The sequence below is a fragment of the Chelonia mydas genome, chromosome 8 (assembly GCF_015237465.2).
Source record: "Chelonia mydas isolate rCheMyd1 chromosome 8, rCheMyd1.pri.v2, whole genome shotgun sequence".
NCBI classification, from domain to species: domain Eukaryota; kingdom Metazoa; phylum Chordata; order Testudines; family Cheloniidae; genus Chelonia; species Chelonia mydas.
The window spans coordinates 16,428,934-16,447,857 of record NC_057854.1 but is presented as its reverse complement, the minus strand read 5'-3'; the positions used below and the strand labels follow the sequence as shown (position 1 = coordinate 16,447,857).

The following is an 18,924-nucleotide window of genomic DNA, read 5'->3' as shown; positions in this document are numbered from 1 at the left end:
CTTGGGGCAGACAGGCAGGCAGCATTAGTAGTTACTTACTGACACTGTAAATCAGTCAGGGCAGTTTGTTTTTAACATTTACCCAAAAAATATTTTATAGTTCATTTCTAGCTGTATCTACAGTGTTCTACTTCCTGGAAACAACTCTGCACCCACAGATGAGCACTTCAGAAACAGAAAAATAAGTAGCTTTTATTAATAATTTGTTGCTCTTTTTCAGAACCCACCACCTGCGGGTCTCAAAACCCTTTACAAACATTAAACTTCAAAAACTTTCTCTGTATTACCTCCACTTTGCAGTGGGGTAAACTGTAATGTAATGTAAAGTCCATTTATTCATGTCTGAATACTGGTGACCTCATAACAGAATTTTCAGAAGCATTCTTAAATCATGGCTAACTTTGCACACTCAGCAGATGACCTTCCCATTACCTGCCGCACACCGTCTATTGATCTCCTCACTGGTCATTCCCTACTATGATGACCCACCACCATTCCATCCATAATAGCTTTCTCAAGGTTATTTTCATCTCTATGCCTGACGTGACCTAAGTACGTAAGTTAATTTCCAGACAACAGGTCTGCTTTTCTCCAACATTTAATCTTCTTTGCCATCCAGGAAGTACGTAAAAATCTTCACCAGGATGGCATCTCAGAGGCTTTAAATTTTCCTCTTATCAGCAGCACTTGTTTCTCAGAAGTCACATCCATAAGTTGCTATGGAAACAAATAAGCTTTTCACCAGTTGAATCTCCAGGGGAAACTGAGGCAGAAAGCATTTGCATTCAAAAGCCAACCAGCAATTCCCTAGTAAAGCAGGGAACAGAATGCAGGAGTGTCTGGCTCTTGCTTCAATCAGCAGACCACAACATAAACTGAGTTATCTCAGATTTCTAGTTAGGTGGGGAAGAGTTAGCCCACCCTTCCACTTCTGTCCTAAGGTCAAACAAGACTGATCAGTAGGAAACAGGACAAACTAGGATTTATTGTTGTATTTTAAGCAGACTAGAGTATATTTTATGTAGCGTATTTTGCAGTTTTGGAAATAAGGAAACTGGGAGATCCCTCCCATTTCAGTGAGACAATCATACAGGAAGCTGCATGCTGACATTGCCTCAGATGGAAAACCCACCAGAAAAATGGAAGCCTCCTTCCTGAATTGGGAGCCCTGGAAGGGAGAAAGCTTGTAACGTTGGTTTGGCTATATGCGTCAGCCTTGGAAATGGAATGTTTGTGACCTGTCCAGTTCCTTACTGGGACTCTCAGTCCAAGATATTTGGGCTGTGCCTCATACAGATACCAGAGGCAGCACAGACTTGCCAAGGAGACGTCAAGATTTTGGCTCTCAAGCCAATCAACTGCTTCCAAAGCAGTATGAAAACTCTGAACTGATATCAGTAGATTCAAACAACAATGCCTTATTGAACTGAGTTCAGTGCTCTTTTTATGAGCATTACTTTAAATGCCTACATCGCTTTGGCATTTAGACTTGAACTTCTTGTTATCCCCTGCCCCCCCCCGCCCCGCCTCCAATCCCCAGGGGATTTATTTACATTGCCTGAACAGATCAGGATGTATTCCTACCTCAGTTGATCATGGAAGCCACGAAGACCCAACCTGACTGCTCTTCTCTTTGGGAAGTTGATGCTCTGTGGCTTCCCTGACCTTGACAATGTTCTCGATACATATAGTGTAACCTGAAAGCCAGGGCTCTGTGGTCAGGATTTGGGGAGTCTGGACTGCGGAGGGAGTGTCCTTCATTTTTTTGGGCTTCCTCTTGCCACTGAAAGACTGAACCACTCCAAACAGAATTGTCACTTGCCTTTTCATTATGTTTCATCACATGTTGAAAATAGTTCCAGCTCCCTCAAAGGGAAAACTGAGGCAGGGTGCATAGTGCCATGGTGGGCCACAAGAGGGTGCTGTGTAAGCCAATCTGATACAGTCTTCAAGGTCACTTCCTGCAAGATTCCTAATTATGAGGCCCTGACATTTGTATCATCTAATAAATATGAGTCATTGTACTACTCCTGGCTATTATCACGATCAATGCCTTTATGAACACTCTGGGAACCCAGAACAGACTTAAGGGTAACTTTTCCTGTAGATAGTGGCAATTTCCATAGGTGAACTTGATTTGGACAATTAATTGACCTTTAAATATTCATGGTAAATAGGCCCAATGGCCTGTGATGGGATGTTAGATGGGGTAGGATCTGAGTTACTACAGAGAATTCTTCCCTGGGTATCTGGCTGGTGAATCTTGCCCATATGCTCAGGGTTCAGCTGATCGCCATATTTGGGATTGGGAAGTAATTTTCCTCCAGGTGGGCCTGACCCACCACTTTGTTTGTATCTGAAGTGTGGAGGGCGAGCGGTAGGGCATGGCCAAACCCTGGAGGCTCACGCACAAGTCTGAATAGTCTCCACTGTTTTGTCTTACTTTTACCAGCAGAGCAGTGGTTTGTAGCAAGGGGAAGAAAGTGTGTTAACCTGACATAAGTGATTGGAAAGCAAGATAAGTGGATAGTACGAAATCCTGAAAAATGCATAGGCAACCATGTAAACATAATCTCTCTCCATCAGTACCATTAGGACAGGACTTCTGATCTGTCATGCAAGGACTAATTGTAATCTGTAATCTAAACGTGGAATATTTGGAAGTTCAAATGCAGCTAATCTAATTCCTCACAGGGCAAACAGACTTTCTTTGAAACAACAAATCTTTTACATGAGCATTTTTTAAAAAATTAGGTCACTTTCCTTTCCAGGAGCTCGTTCATCAAAAAAAAGCCTTTTCTGTTAGTACCATTTTCATTCAATATAAATAGGAAACCAAAACAAGCTTACTAACATCCCAAAGAACCCCTTGCTCCTTCACCAAACAACAATAACAACAAATAAAGAACTGTAAGAAGTAGGGTTTATTTCTCTCATGAGGGTTCATAATCATCTCTCCCACCACAACATTCTGAGGTTTGCTTTGGGATTTTGAGTTTTTTCAAAAGCAAACCTTGGTTGAACCGGTCTGTTTTTTCCAGCTTCTGACTTGAAACAATCAGATGGCCCAAATTTGCTCAAATTGGTCATGGATTCACCCGGACGTTTTGCAAGCCTCTTCAGTAAACCTGGTGTGGCAAGGCACCTTCTTGGTCTCACCAGCCTCCGTTGCTTTTAGCCTTGGTAAGACGGGCTTGGGTAAAACAAACAGTCCCCCTTGGCTGCACAGGGACAGTCCGTTCCTTCTCTCCACCAGTCTTTTGGGCTTGTTTTTCTCCCTTATGGGAGGGAATGCAGCCTCCCCTCCTGGTGAGGCTTGCTGTCTCGCTGCCCCTAACCTACTGACAGCATGACTCCTTCTCTCTCTCTCCCTCTTCTCCCAACAGGGGAGGGTTTAAAAAGGTCTCAGGCAGCAGTTAGTTGGAATCAGCTGATCCTAATTGACCTCAGGTAACTCCCTCTCAGCAGATCCTAATTGATTCTCTGGCAATCCCTTCTCAGCTGAACCTGATTGACCTGTAGTTATCCCTCCTCAGTTGATAGGGGGGAGGAGGGCCTTTTAACCTTCTGGGACTGTTTTCTACCCCACCCTGGCAGCTGTCTGTCCTGAGTTTATCACACTGGTCAAATTCATAACAAAACCTCAGACCGGGAAAGTTTCATGTGGCTTTGTGATTTCATGGACACGCTTTGGCACAGCTCCAAAGATGACATGTTTCCAAGTTTTCCCATCCAGTCCAATTGGCTGTCAAGGGTGGGGAGTGGCACGGTTAGACAAACACAAACTAAAGGGGTTACATCTCTACCATTCAGGAGCCAAGTAGGACTCACTCAGCATGCAAAGCTTTATGGAGATCACAGAATTAAAACAAAGGAATTTTCTAGGCAACTGCCCTGAATTATTTAAGCTGTTGCTATTCTTGTAAATAAACTCCACTGCTTGGTCCCCTTTAGGCCTCCAACCACTTTTTTTTGTCCTCACAGCAACCTCAGTGCAAGATGCTACTATCAGGACTGTGCCATTTCTATTGCTGCTGTGCCCGTCAAGGAGATAAAAAAAGCTTAGATCCTTCTGATCACTCATTTTTAATTTCTGCCTCCAAGCATGGCATAGGGCCAGGAAAGCACTCAATGGAGGTTTCCCAATGTGCCCTTGTACAATTTATAGAACGAGGGAGTCGTCCTCTCAGAAGAGTTAGACAGGAGTTAAATGTGGCATTTGTAAGTTGTGGGCAAGGTAGTTTTCAATTTTGTCATATAAGGAGCAGGACCCAGGTTCTGCCTCTCTTCCTGCTGCTCTGCAACATTTATGCACTAATGAATACTAATTAAAGGACGGGAAAAAAGCAAAGATAATTCCACTTAGGCTGGTCTTAAAGGAATTAATATGTTTTTTATTGCATTTTTTATGATCCACTTGAAGAGAAGGGGCCTGTTCAGAGGGCAGCTTTCTGGAGGTCAGACTGAAAATCATCAGAGGATGGTTATTGCCACCTCTGGGTTATATACTGCAGCAGTGCAGTTGCCAGAGATGGGCTGGGGCGCTGCCTACTAATGAGTGTTAGATATTAAGGCATCAATGCTACCCTACAGTCCAGCACAGCAAAGCAGCTGGGAAGCCTGGTTAACCAAATCACCTTGAATAAACTAGTACAGGGAGAGTAGGCAGGGAAAAGGGGGTGTGGAACAGGTGACAGATCTGTAAAACAAACTGACTGCTTCTAGCTCCCATACCAATCATAAGGGGGACAAATATATCAATGATGTTGTATCCAATTTCATTTCTTTTACAAGGTGAATAGTCTTTGCATTCCCCCACATCCCATAATATGATACATATTCAGTACAAAGGTTTATGTTGAAGAGAGGCACATTCCTGCCATACAGTGCATGTTTCTTCAATGCAAGATAAACTAATCACAGCAGCCAGTTAGAATACTCCAAGTTCTCAGGGCTACAGGAGATAGCACGGCGCAAAACAAGAATACGCTAGGAAAATGAGTATTTTCGCAGTTGAGACCATGCAGTAGTTTCCAGGACTTAGATGCACCATGATGCTGGGCACTTTAGGAATAACCTAGGTAGAGCATTATATAATACCATATTCTTCCACCTCAAAGGGTAAGATTTTTAAACCTTCCTTTAGGGGGTGTCCCCAACTTCCAGGAGCAATTTATTTCATGTGACGTCTAACTACCTGAGATGCAGACACAATAAGACAGTATGTCTATATTACATAGTTCCATTCAGTAAAATTGCAGGTGTGAAAAGGGAGATTGGGCTGGGGAAAAAAAAAATCAAGGCCCATAGTATTTAACAATTCTTAGTTAAGCCGTGCAACACTCTTGTGAGGTTAGTACATTTCTTACCTGTTGTAGAAATGGTAAAATGAGGTTCAGGTAAGTTAAGGGACTTGGCAAAAGTCACACAGCAAGACAACTGTAGCAGTGGGAATAAGACTTAGGGGTCATGATTCCTAGTTGCCTGCTCTGATCACTGAGAAATTCTCCCCATGGTCTGCACCACTGTTGGGATGAGAGGAACACCTGATAGATAATTAACTGTTGTTAGGTCATCTCAAACCATTCCTCTTGGATCATGGGATGTTTGGACGTTTCCTCTCTTGCTGCATGAAGGCAGCTGAAGACCAATGAAAGCTGGTAACTAAAATAACAAGCTAGACACCAAAGCTGGACTGCACTGGGGGAACTTGAACAAGACACACAGAAAAAAATAAAAATAAAAATATAATTGCAGAAGCAGCAACAGAAAACCAGAACAAACTCTGCAACAGACCTGATGGGGGATGAGTCGCTGGACGTAGAGGAGGTGGGCATAGGACTTGATGGCGCAGAGAACATGGGCCAGGACGGTGAAAGGGGTGATGTTGGGCTTGGATTCTGAGGGCTGCAAGACAGAATCAGATAACTTATCAACACACAACCATCACAAACAAACAAAACAGAGAAAGACATTTCAACGACATCCAATGAGAGTAGGTGCCTGGGGAATATTCACAGCATGAAACAAAGCTACAAAATGGAACACTGAGACCTTGGGAAACAGTTTCAAGGCCAGATCTGCATTTCTTTAGACAAAAAGGGTTGGACCTTGCAATTAATCCCTGCTCTATTATTCTTTTGCTGGCAAGCTTGCTGCTTTGTTGTACAGAACGACTACATTCTAGGTTACAGAGGTCATCTCACTGCACACAGCGGCTTTCTTTCCCCAGCTACTTACCTGCTTTGTTTTATCTCCCCCATTGTTGAGAGATTGTTGATCATATTTCTGGACATTAATGATGTCTGTAACCAGCCTTTCATTCCTCTTTTTAATTTTGGTGGTTGAGGTGTGCAAGTATGAAAGGCTATTCTCTGGGCTGCAATCCACAGTGCCCGAAAACAATTTCCTGTTTATATTTTTAACTAAATGGGCCTTACGCCCTGGAAGCCTAGAAGAGTTCATTATCTGAAGGATGGCAGGGAAGTTCTTTCACTCTAGTAGCTGTCTGAAGAAAATTAATAAGGAAAAACCTCCAATAAATATGCCCCAAATCATGTAGCTTAGGTACCTACTATGAAAAAAGAAAGACCCTTCACTCCAACATGAACATGCCCACAACAGAACACATATTCCACATGCTCTCTGTGACTAACTCAGCTTGCTGACATGGACTCTTTCTCTGTTCTGAGAATGAATGAAAACCAAGTTTTAAGTATAACTTATTTTCTGAAATCAGCAAAAGGCTATTGAGGAAAGCATCAATGCCCTATCTAATGGGATTTCTGCCAGTGTAGGTAGAGGACCTATTACTCATAGTTGGCAGCTAAACACAACTGGTCTATAGCTGTCAAACTTATAAATGATCAGCAAGCCTCCGTTGGGACTCCAGCATGAACCAAGCTATCACGATGCAACTGGTTTCTGGGTGATGTAAATGGTTGATATGCATATAACAGAGTCTGCTCATTATTTTTGCAGTGCTTGCTTTGATTCTTTTCCTCTTCTACTGTAACTTTTCCATTGCTTTTTTAATTGGCTTGCTTTAAACTTCACTTTTTTCCCTCCTCTGTATAAGAGAAATCAACTCAGTTAGCTCTGGAATTTATTAGATACTTTATTAGATACAGTACTTTTCCTTGAAGTATTAGTGTTGTAACACAGAATAAAGTGGAAAAAATTAGTGCACTTTCCACAGTATGCATCCGATGAAGTGAGCTGTAGCTCACGAAAGCTCATGCTCAAATAAATTGGTTAGTCTCTAAGGTGCCACAAGTACTCCTTTTCTTTTTGCGAATACAGACTAACACGGCTGTTTCTCTGAAACCTGTCAGAATAAAGTGGAACCACCTTACAGCAAATTCTGAGATAGTGAAACTTCTCTTATAGAGAAGTGGAGTAAAATTCCCTTAACTGTGCCTTTCAGGGGATCTAAGTATAAATGTAACAACCGCACTAAAAGAATGTGCACCATCTGAAGTCTCAATAATCTTTTAGCCTTCCAGTGTGTTTGGTGTCTGAACCATATTGTCTGTCTAATTTAGATTGTAATCCATGTTTGGTACAACACTGAGAACGCTACTGGCCCTCAACAAGCAGTACACAAAAATGCCAAGGTGGGTTACTTTGTAAAGATTGGTTTTATGCTTCAGCCCCCTGTGAGGAATCAAGTTCCTTGTTCCATTGGTCCTTGATACGCAGTGCAGGCTGCAAGCTAGAGAGGGTGCAGCCACTGACCTATAGGCAGCCACCAGTACTGTAGACAAAGTACTTAAAGGGAAGTGGAGTAGAGGATTCAATGCTAAAATAACATGGCTGATGAGTCTTAAGAGATTAAATTTGTGTTTGAGGGAGAAAATGGCAAAATGGATCTGTCTCTTATGTTAAGAGACTCCCAGAGGTTGTTGCTAAGCCTGTTTCCCCCTACTTTGGATTGCTATACCAAGGTCCACTGGATGAAGTTGGTAAGTTGTTCTGTTCTTTTGCGAATGGCCCAAAGGAGCTGAAAATCAATCCCTTCTGAGCGGTTAAGAAAGAGGGGGCTGGACAACAGAGAAGAGTATGGCCAGGTCCTTCTCAAATGCCAGGCCATGTGTATACTGCATTCTAGGAAACAGCATGGGCACATGAAACATGTCTTCTGGCTCCTTCTAACCAAGGTTTCCTTACATTATTACATGAAGTGTGTTAGGGGCAACATCTGTGGTTTTTAAACATCACAATCAAAAGTTTTTTTTAAAAGAACAAAGACAAGGAAAAATCTTCTGAAAATAATAATCTTATGCTAGACTCCAGCTCATGGTTTCTGTTTCTTATCATAGGATTTGGACTGGCCCAAACTCTGGAATATTTTGTTAGAGTGAGAGAGAAAAGTCAATAGGATAGACAAGATGTTTATTCAGTTTCAGGTTATGTTTCAAATGCCAACCTCTTATCACAAACAAATCAGCAACTTCAGTGATAGGTTAAAGGATACTGTTGAGTAATTTTTGGTGCCTTTTCTTTCCTTTGTTTGAATTAATCTTTTAGTAGCTTGAAAATAAAATGTAACTCCCTGCAGATCATGCTCTTCCCCCTCCTGTGCAGCCTTCATTCCTTCCCCGAGTTCATGGACAAGCCAATATCCACTGTCAATGTTCTGAGGTTCTTACGGTTTGTTTCTCACACTTTTAACTCTGCCCCTCAGCATTCCACCCTCTGCTCTGCCTCCAACCACTTCACCTGGCTGCCTTGCTACCAGACATTCTGCAGCTTCAGAACAAGTTACAGGAAATCTTATATTCTATGAAAGGCCTTTTATTTACCAGTGAGTCTTTAGTAGTTACAATACCCAGTGAAGAGAGTTCATTGCAGGACCTGGGATATTTAGGAATATATAATTAAAAGCATTTCCCTCTATATGGTGTATTGGGCCTATACACTTTTTTTGAGATTAAACTCATTTTGAAACAATGTAATTCTCATTAATCTTAAAGACAGCTGCGTCACCACTATGTATTTCCACATTAGCCATTTAGTCCACTGCACTAATGACAATATAAAATATAATCAATAAGGTTCTCAGAAAAGAAAATTATTTCTATTTGGTTATTTTATTTTAAAAAACTTACAGTAAGGAGCACATCTCTCAAACTAACCTTTGTCTAGGAAGCTGTTACAGTAAGCCGTTTGGGCCAGGGACTGGCTTTACTGTGGGTCTTGGATAGCATAGAAAACACTGTTGGTGCCTATCAAACCGATCAATGAAAATAATAATTAATGAAGATATGCATTATATAAAATGGAAAAATGATCCCATTTCAATTGAATTACACAACTCTCTTCAAGTGGAGTTGCATCAGGGTTGATTTGGTCCAAGCTGACCAAGCTATTCTCTGCTCAGTCTTATAAGTAATTTTGTAAGAATCTTTACAGGAAACCTCTTCATGAAGTAGAGATTGTGTTTTTAGGATTGTAGACTGTGCCATATTATGTTCATGCCTACCAGCTCTGTGATCAACACACAAGTTAATGGCCTCCTCCCTATCAATATGCTTTTATTTATTTTTTCCTTTTAAAACCTACTCTAACATACTGCTTGAATATTGTCCAACTGTTCCAGTTATGCAGCCACAGAGCCTATGCTTTCCCTATGTCTCTTTGGCAAGCAAGGGTAGTTGAATAAACAAACACTATTCTGGGATCTCTTTGTATCTTGGAAAGCAGTTATTTTTGTATGGACTGATTTCCTTTCTTTCTCTTTCACAGGAATCTCAGAGGAGGCAGTGGGGCTTTTGAAAATACCAATTGCTGTCTGAATTCAACTGTACATTTTAACTGTATGTGCAAAAGTGACATTCCATCTGAAGTTATTTATTTATTTACCCTTGTGTAGCTTGCAGGCAGCACTTCTGGTTTTGTGCATAGTGGGAAATAAAACAGAAAAAAGAATTGCTAGGAACCCAAAATATCAAAACCCGGAAACAAAAATCTGACTCCAGTGGCTGAAATTAGAATCTCTAAATCGGGATATTAACTTTTCACAAATAGCTGCAGGAGAAGGAATTCCGTGAGTTGGCAGCCCAAAATATTCCACTGCTTTAGAGCTTTCTTTCATGTTCATTCCATGCCTTCTACTTGAGCAAACGTTGAAGAATGCGAATAGCAACAGTGACGTGCAACTGTGGAAATCCATGGAATAATAACAGTATATGCACTGGCAATGGTATTTTCGAAGGAGCATGAAGGATTTTGGCACCCACTGACTTTCAGTGAGCACTCTGTATCAAACTCCGATAAGCCCCTTTGAAAATTCCACACTGCAACCAAAAAGGTATGATTAGAAATGAATAAAATTGTAGCAGAAGGATTTTCATCCCAAATGTCCCTTCTTTATTCCCATGTCTGCTGTACATCTTATTATCTTCCCATCCTTGTGTTTAATTGCAGCCTTAACTTGTAAAAAGCCCTAGTTTTATTTCCAGATTTTGATCTCATTTCCAGTTGCTGCATCTAAAGTCTCTAACCGCTGCCCCCATCCATATCCTGTCTCTCTCTTCCTCCCCATACCCTGCCAGTCTACCTACTAGTCTCTCTGACATTTACGTGACACAGCTCAAACCTTGCAGCCATTTACGGGTCTAAATAATTATCCCCAGCATGGTTTCAAGACAAATTTCACCGCTTTATTCATTTGGCTCACAGGATAACATCAGTTCTTCTGAAAGAAGCTTTTCAAATGATTTTCTAGGGAACTCAGGATTCAAATAATTGTTTCCAGCATAAAAATAGCTTACATGTGAACGGGAACGGCCTATCAATAAATGGAAATCGCCCATCAATGAATCAGCTCTATAATATACTGAGTATCCCCATGCTGTGTTCTCTATCAATACTGGACTGTATATAAAAAAATCAATGTTATCACTATTCCATTCCTACAAAACAAAGCTGCTAAGCTTCAGGCTCTCTCAATGCAACAGCCAGAGGGTAGCTGTTGCACAATTTAGCTAATGCAAGGGTATTCAAACTTTGTCAACTGAGGGCCATGTTAGCAAATTTCTGAAGGACAAAGCTACTCTGCATAAATAAAATGAACCTCAGACCAGCTGCCCTAAAATATAATACAGAGATCTAGCCTATAGAGACTATGACTCCAGCATGCAATACTGCATCTTGATCAAGGTACACTCCACATCCATTAGGGTGGAAGCTTGCTTGCATTGCAATGCCATCATCTACTCAGGCTGCAGCTCCATGTTAAAAATGGCACTGCAAACTCCCTCAGGTTGTCACTGCTCAGTGGGCTGCACTTTGGTTATCCCGATCTACTGGTTTTCATTCATATGTATCAGTCATTTATGCAGGATACAAGAGTTTCTCAGTTAAAACAAAAAAATGCCTTTTAAAAAATTTACTTCATATGATACCTTAAAATGTAACAGAGGTAAAGCTAAATCCATCTCAAGGGGTTTCTACCACAAGTGTTATCTAGCAGCACAGTTATTCAACAGAAAAAGAAAGCACCCCTACGTGTCAAGAGTAGAGAAACCAGTAGCCCAAGGATTCTGTTATCATCTGCCAAACAAGTCCTACCGAAACGGCTTCTTCAACAGTAGCCCTTATTACATCTATATCTATACCCCCGTAAGTGTAGTCCATCTTCCCCTCCCTTTTATAACACAGCTAGCTCAGCCCTGTGTCGTCTTCACAGTCTTCAAGATGCTTTTCACGTTGGTTTGCCCTCTTATTTTTTCTGCTTGGCATATTTTCTCACATTCCCATATGATACAAGTTGAAAATGTTTCTCCGCTTTGCTAATCAGGCTTTAGCAATGCTGAGGAGTTTCATCAGCACTAAATGCATAGCAGTACAATGTGTATTTGAACGATAGAGAGACTAGGCCGAATCCTACTCCCAAATGCATAGCTGTACATACGGGAGTCATCCTCTGACGTAAACAAAAGAAAGAACATTTGATTTTTTTATTGGTCCATTCTATAGAAAATCACGTCTCATAATATTTACAGGTCATCTTGGAAGTCTGGAATGAATGTGCTACCATCACTAGCCTGCTAGCGCTTCCCAGTGTAGATGAGCGAAAACGCTGAGAGGCAGGATGGAAAAGTGATTCATTAGAGGGTGTATTTTCAAATGAATAAGCACTGTGGAATGGTCCAGGTGGGAGGAAGTGTTCTCTTGTCTCACAATTACATCTAGTAGCAGTGGTGACACAAGTTATCTATTATCTACACCACTGAACAACACTGTTCACCAACAAAACTCTGCTGTTACAGGATGGTATTAAGACTAAATGAGACCCAGACTCATCAAACCTTCAGCCCTCTCCTCATACCTGTGCAACATGCATACACATGCACTCAAAAGAGGTGCAGAGGGATACTCTTACTCCTGAAATCAGACCTCTCCTTATGGGCTCTGACCTCTCCCCACCCCCACCAGGTGGACTGATTATTCTGTCAGTTAAACTAGAGTAGAACTGGAGCGTGCTACGCTTAAGTCAATGGAGATATTCAGATGTAAGAGAGGAGAAACAGACCCCTGATTTCAGGGCTAACAGTTGTGTCTGGTTCCTTCACACCACCCAGCCTAGATCCTAAATATCCTGACTTATTCTACACATTTTCTTTGAAGCTGTATTTTCTTCTGTAGGAATAACTAGTGTCTCTGCTCTATGTCTGCCCAAAAGGCTTTCAGTGAGATTAAAAATCAAGCTAGTAGATTTTGTGTTGAACTAAATGCTTTCAAACCCCATTAAAGGTGTTAATTATTAATGGAATGGTTGTATATGCCAGTGGAAAACCACATTGCATTTTAAGGGGGAAGGGTTCGTAAATCAGGGGCAGCATCTTATTAGCATCTTCTTTCATTAGCGGTTTCTTCTAATGCACAAGGTAACTCTCCAAGGTTTAAGAAGCATTAATTATCAAAAGGTTTGCTCACGGCTAGGGAAAACTGGTATATCCCTCTGGGTACCTCTCCTTTTGGATGGGACATTTGCTCTGACACTCAATGCACTATCGTTTTATTTCATTCAGAAACAACTAGTTTTCCGGAGTAACTTTAAAAGTTAAATCGATCAGCAGCTAGGAGTCCTTGCAAAATCTCCATTATTACCCCATCGGTTGTGAAGGAAACTAAAATCCTCCTTGAATCTAAAGCTCTCATCTCATCATGATGGTCGTCTTCATGTGACCAAACTTTTCAGAGAAACACACTGTTCTGCACATACCCTCTACCCCGATATAACGCTGTCCTCGGGAGCCAAAAAATCTTGCTGCATTATAGGTGAAACCGCATTATATCGAACTTGCTTTGACCCACCAGAGTGTGCAGCCCCGCACCTCCGGAGTGTTGCTTTACCGCGTTATATCCAAATTCGTGTTATATTGGGTCACGTTATATCGGGGTAGAGGTGTACTAGGCTGGATACTCTGGTCCACTGAAGCCACTTTGCAACACAGAAGTGGTGGAAAATGGTCTTAACGTAGTGGGAGATGGCCAGTGGAGAATTCCTCCTTTGTAGAGAGACTCTCTGCTGGGGTAAAACTGGTAGAAGCAGTAAAACTGTCTCCAGTGCTCGCCATCCTCACCCTCAGGATAGTGACCAGGAGGGGAGAGCTCCATGAGATCCTCTACCTGTGTGTGGTCTCTCGAGGATGTCATGCCAGTAGTGTAAGACAGAACTGTTCCTTTGCAGCCCACACTTGCACTGGGGTCTCACGGCTCAGGATGAGGGAGCCACAAACAGCTCTCATTTGCCCTTTTATCGATTTATTTCATCCAACAAAGCTCAGAGGAGTGGAGAATCAGCCCAAAAGGTCTAAATTTTCAGAGGACCGGCCTCCCTTTTCTTGGCACAAATGAACAATGGGGGCAAAAATATACCTGTAAAGAAGGGAATCACAGCCTTGGAAGGAAGAATTCAAGTTTCATCAACAACTTGAAAACCAAAAGCTTTCTAGCCGCACACCAGAATGTGTCTGTTATTTTGGCTTTGGATCGAAAGTATTCCTTGGTAGTGGTGGAGGGGTTTCATTTTGGCGGGGGGGAGGAAAGAGGGACATTTATCCAACCAGTGATAATCAATTATCAGAATACCCCATTTCACTGAAGGGGAAAATCAGACAAAGATATTAAGGGTACACAGCAAGCTGTTGTCAGGTCTTGGACTAGAACTCAGAGATTCTAGCTCCAAGTCTTAGTCCATTAACAATCGGATCCACAGACCACTGAAATTAATTGGAGCCTTTCCATCAACTTCAATGGTCTTTGAATCAAGCCCTAAACCATCTAGCCTCTCTTATCATGTTATAATACTTCAAGAATGCTCTATGGGTAGAATTCATATTCCTGCAGGGGGCCCATGTAAGGTCTCAGGCTCACTCAAGACCTATGTTAAGAGCTTACGCCCCTAATATAGCCTATATATCACTCAACTGGGGTGAATTTCATCCTAATTTCTTTGTCCTGTGTATCAAGATTAAAATGTAATATTTTCACTTCCCTTTCGCCTGCAATTAGTTAACCACAATTCAGACTTTTTTTTAAAAAACCATGACTTTACATTTTTGACACTACTGGACACTGTATTTATCTTTTCACTTCTAATTGCAAACCATACGGTCCTCTTTAGAGTCTCACAGTCAATGCACAGTCATGTTGGGTTAGATCTATGATATTGCACAATAATTGTAGACGATGTGAAATAGGGCACAGTCCTATGAAAACAGACCTGAAAAATGCTTCAAATCACGTCAAATACAAAATTAAGGCCATAGATACATACACATATTTTTCCAGTTGCAAAACACACTAAATACAAGCTAGGGTGCTAGAGATTTAATCTCTGAAGTCTATGTACTCAGTATGAGCAATGTGACAACAGAATGTTATTTGGCTTGGTTATTTCATGAAGTGGGATATCAGAGGGCAAATTAATATAGGCTGGAGCATTCCCAATGCCTTTGTGCATTTCATTTAAGGAGTTTAAGCTCAGTCTTGACATTTGTCATTTTCTGAATCTATGTCTGTTTCTAAATTCTCATGAACTGTTCTGCACAAATCCTTAGCAACCAGTGCTTATTGGGGGAAAGGTGGGGAGAGAGAGGATCCATATTGATACTGAAAGGCTGATGCTACCGGAGAGCATACTGAACAAATTCATGGTTATTGAACCTTTAAAAGTGTTATGAATTGTTCTACTAAAAGCCTGTCAAATCACAACATGTAAAGTGGATGGAAAACAAAATTATACTGAAAATATTTTTTAAAAAGTGGGGGAGAGGCAGAAATCGCAGCTAAGAGAGCAAAGTACTTTACTTTTTTTGTTTGCTTTAATGTTTTTCCATTTCCATATGCAGTCAGCCATCTCCCTTCAGAACACTCATTTCTTATATAAGAAAACACACACACACACCCAGCTCCTTTTCATCCATCTTTAAACTAAAAGACGGGGGGGTACGGACGCTTGAGTAATGAGAAGACTGTACTTAAAAAAAAAAAAAAAAAAAAAAAGTGATCCTCCTACGGGCCTAGTCTGCAAAATTCTCAGGAACATGGTGAGACTCCCAGCAAGCATGTAGTCCACATCAGAAATAGCTGGCATTCTCATCACGCACAACTACTGCCACCAACAACATGTGGGTGCAGCTTCAGAGCCGTTAGCTGGGTAAGGAACTCGGAATACGAGAGCAGGTGACAGGGAAGGGAGCAAAGCCTTAAAAAGAAAAACCAAGCAATTGGCAGCGGGTCTTATGCTACCGATAATTTCATAGTTTAGCACGCCCTTGTCAACTGTGTCTGCACAGCAGCTTGTTCACAACCATAATGCAGCTGAACTGAAAGCATACAAGAGCAAATTAATTGGTGGTCAGGATCCATTACAATGACAAAAAGAACCAATGAGATTATATTACCTCCATTTTATGTTAAAGTGATGGTGTTACAGCACCAGCTAATTTATGACGTTAATTAAGCACAAGGATCTTCTTTCAGAGTAAGACAGGATGTCTTTGTGACTGAACAGTTCTATTTTTCCTCCTGCCCCTTTAGGGGAAATTGTCAGTGTTTTACTGAGAAATCAGATCCAGCTGAACAACAAGGCCGCCTGGCAAAGGACAATGGGAGGAGGAGGAGGAGGAAGGTTTTTAGAGGGCTGAATAGAAAAAGCGACAAAACTCTTCTTGAAGGTGGTCTCAATATGAATCCAGCGCATGCTCCCTATCATCTGTCAGCTCTTTAGCTCGTTCATGACTGGCAGTTGCCAATGGTGAGCAAATATGAAGGTTTTACATGTTACAGCATTTTCTGTGCCTATGTGGTACAGATGGAAACTGACACCTCCTTCAGAAAACAGGCACACACTACTCAAGAAAGGACTTAAACCAGGAGAAGTCCAGGCTAGACATTAGTTTTGAACAGCAAAGGAGGAACCAATGAACACGTGCACACAGAGCTATTCCATTTCTTAACACTTTGTTGGTGATGACGATGCATGGGAAACAGATTTGTTTAATTTACTAGCCTTTTGCTTCTAGGGATTCCCATTCAAACTCTGACTAAGGCCACTGTAGGAAGACACTGCTTATGAGAAGCTCAGATCCTGAATAAGCAGAAGTGCTGCAGGTGAAGACTGAGATGCATTCATATAGCTGGGCTGGGGGTGAAGGTTTTATGGTTGACAGGTGGCATAAAGATAAGCACAGGATGGGATCTGAGGTTCCTGCACAATCCAAGCCAGAAGGAGAGAGAGGAAAGGAAAAGGAAAATAAAACAGAAAACGTAGTCCAGCAGAGAAAGTAAGGTTAAGATCCATGCACATATTAATTCAAATAAACATTCATATGGATGACAAAAGCATACGTTGTTCCATAAATTTCCCTAGGGAAAGCTTTGTTATAGAATCCCTGCTTCCTAGTCCTACATCAATTTCCCCAAAATGCCCTTAACGTGTTTTCAATATGATTTTATTTAAAAGTAAACTTTCCATTAGCCAGAGTTTTGACAATATGTGCCTCAGTCAGTCTCTCTGAAGCAGGCACTGGTATGCAGTCATCTCCACCCTAATTACATGAATTAAGAAAGGAAGGGATGTGAGGTCTATACATTTTCTTCCTTAGGCTTTCACGGAAGCTGCCTTTTTAAGTGTATAGTCAAATTTAAGGCACTCCTTTTAATCATCACTAGAGCCAAGTTCTATGGTGTGTAATTTAGTTTGCATGGAGCACCCTGAAATGTTTCTAGAGTAGACCTTATAAATAGTATGGTGCTGTGTTGAGTAGATAGTACTGAAATGTCCAGAGAGAGGCGAAAATGTGAAAAGGCCTAGGCAGCAGAAGTAGACTTGGAAGTAATTGCAAAAATACTGAACACTGTCAGCATTATCCGTGCATCAGATTGGCTCCGGGCTCGCAGGCCTAACTAATATGGGCAGCAGTGTTTGAAGGGAGGCGTTCGTGGTCAACGCTCCGTTTATTCCCACTGTGAAAGGAAAAGGCGCTTCTGTTCATATTAACAAAAAGGGACTCAGCCTGACATGTCAGCCTTGGTATCACTAGGTAGATGTTCTGAGAATCTTCTGGCATATGACTTGTCGTTCACATGGAATTAGCTGCCGAACCACTCTCTCTCTCTCTCTGCCTGGCAAGAGGAGGGACGTTTCTTATTAGAACGCCTGATTTAGTGTTGAAATTTAATCTGGGGGGGGGGGGGGATTTTAAATCAAGTGTGAATTTTAAAAATGAAAGAAGGCTAAAGCTTTAATATGTTTTTGTGCCAAAATCAAGGGGATGGGAAAAGTCCACACAGCAGAAAAACAGATATACCACCCATGTGCCAGACTTTTCATTCTGTGGACCCAAAGGTCCAAACAAGCGGGTGCAAACTGCTGCACACACCGTCGCATGAAGCTGGCATCCTCTCCAGATACTGGGTACTTCTTTTTGACCTAACAGCCTTAAATATCTCTCTCCTGAAATGAAGGTTTGTAATTTCCCTTTGCCCTCCCAAAACAAGACCCTTGGTTTTGTGGCCTAAAAGTATCTCTCTTTTTCACATGTCTTAAAATACCGTACAGTAGCATAAAAAAGCAAGTGAAACACACCCAGGATTATTTAAACACGGCATAGGATAGGATTATGTAAAATACATATTGAAAAAAAACTTGTTGCCACCACTGTCTGAGCCTCAAAACTACATGTCTACAAAACCTACTAAGTGTGCTGCTTCTGTTTTTCAGGAAATGGATTTAAAGGTGTCTGCCAGCCCCTTGGATCATTAGCGTTTATGGGATTTGCTACCTGTGGGCACAACCTGGGATTCCTGAGTTAAAGTGGGTTTTTTAAAAAATAAACAGAAACACACACAGACACACACATTTATAATAAATAGCCTTTTCTGGAAAAAGAAAAAAAAGAATACTTCTAATATGTGTGTCATTTAGAATTATCTAAACAAGAGACTGGGCACATCTGGCTTTTCTTCTTAAGTAAGAAAACTCAGGCATTTCTGGGTCTGTTTGTAAGATATGCAGCATCATTCTTCCCTCTGAATCCAAAGCCAAGACCTGTCTTTCTTTACCTCTGCTCTAAATCATGAAATGCAGCTAAATCAGAAAGTTTTACACTGAAATCGATGGGTCTGTAACAATAGAATTAGACACATACTAAAGAAGCAGCCCCTATGTACTTATTTACTTATAAGGTCTAGAGGCTCAGTGTACGGGGTTTATTCTTCGTCTTTCTGTCTGGGAAACCCACATACAGCATCGCAAGACGTAATCAAATGAGGCCTTCCCTTGTCTGCTGTTCTAGGTAATCCTGAATTGACATGGTTTATAGGCAATGGATCTGAAACATACACATGATGGGTTCTCTACAGCCAATACATTATCTTGTTCTGACTATGAAAACTGACATTTCCTTT

At 41.3% G+C, this 18,924-nt stretch overlaps 1 protein-coding gene across 5 annotated transcripts in view; it reads right to left on the bottom strand.

The window, feature by feature from the left end:
* ARHGAP26 (Rho GTPase activating protein 26) overlaps positions 1 to 18,924 on the bottom strand; it is a 316,385-nt gene that overhangs the window by 25,830 nt on the left and 271,631 nt on the right. For 4 of the 5 annotated variants that reach the window (XR_006292680.1, XR_006292679.1, XR_006292682.1 and 1 more), the window contains one exon: positions 5,797 to 5,907. The exons of the other annotated variant lie outside the window; for it this stretch is intronic. Coding sequence is in view for 1 of the 4 variants with exons in the window: in XM_043552848.1 (XP_043408783.1) it covers positions 5,797 to 5,907 (111 nt within the window). In the remaining 3 variants the exon portion in view is untranslated. The remainder of the gene's footprint in view (positions 1 to 5,796; positions 5,908 to 18,924) is intronic. 5 annotated transcript variants of the gene reach the window in all.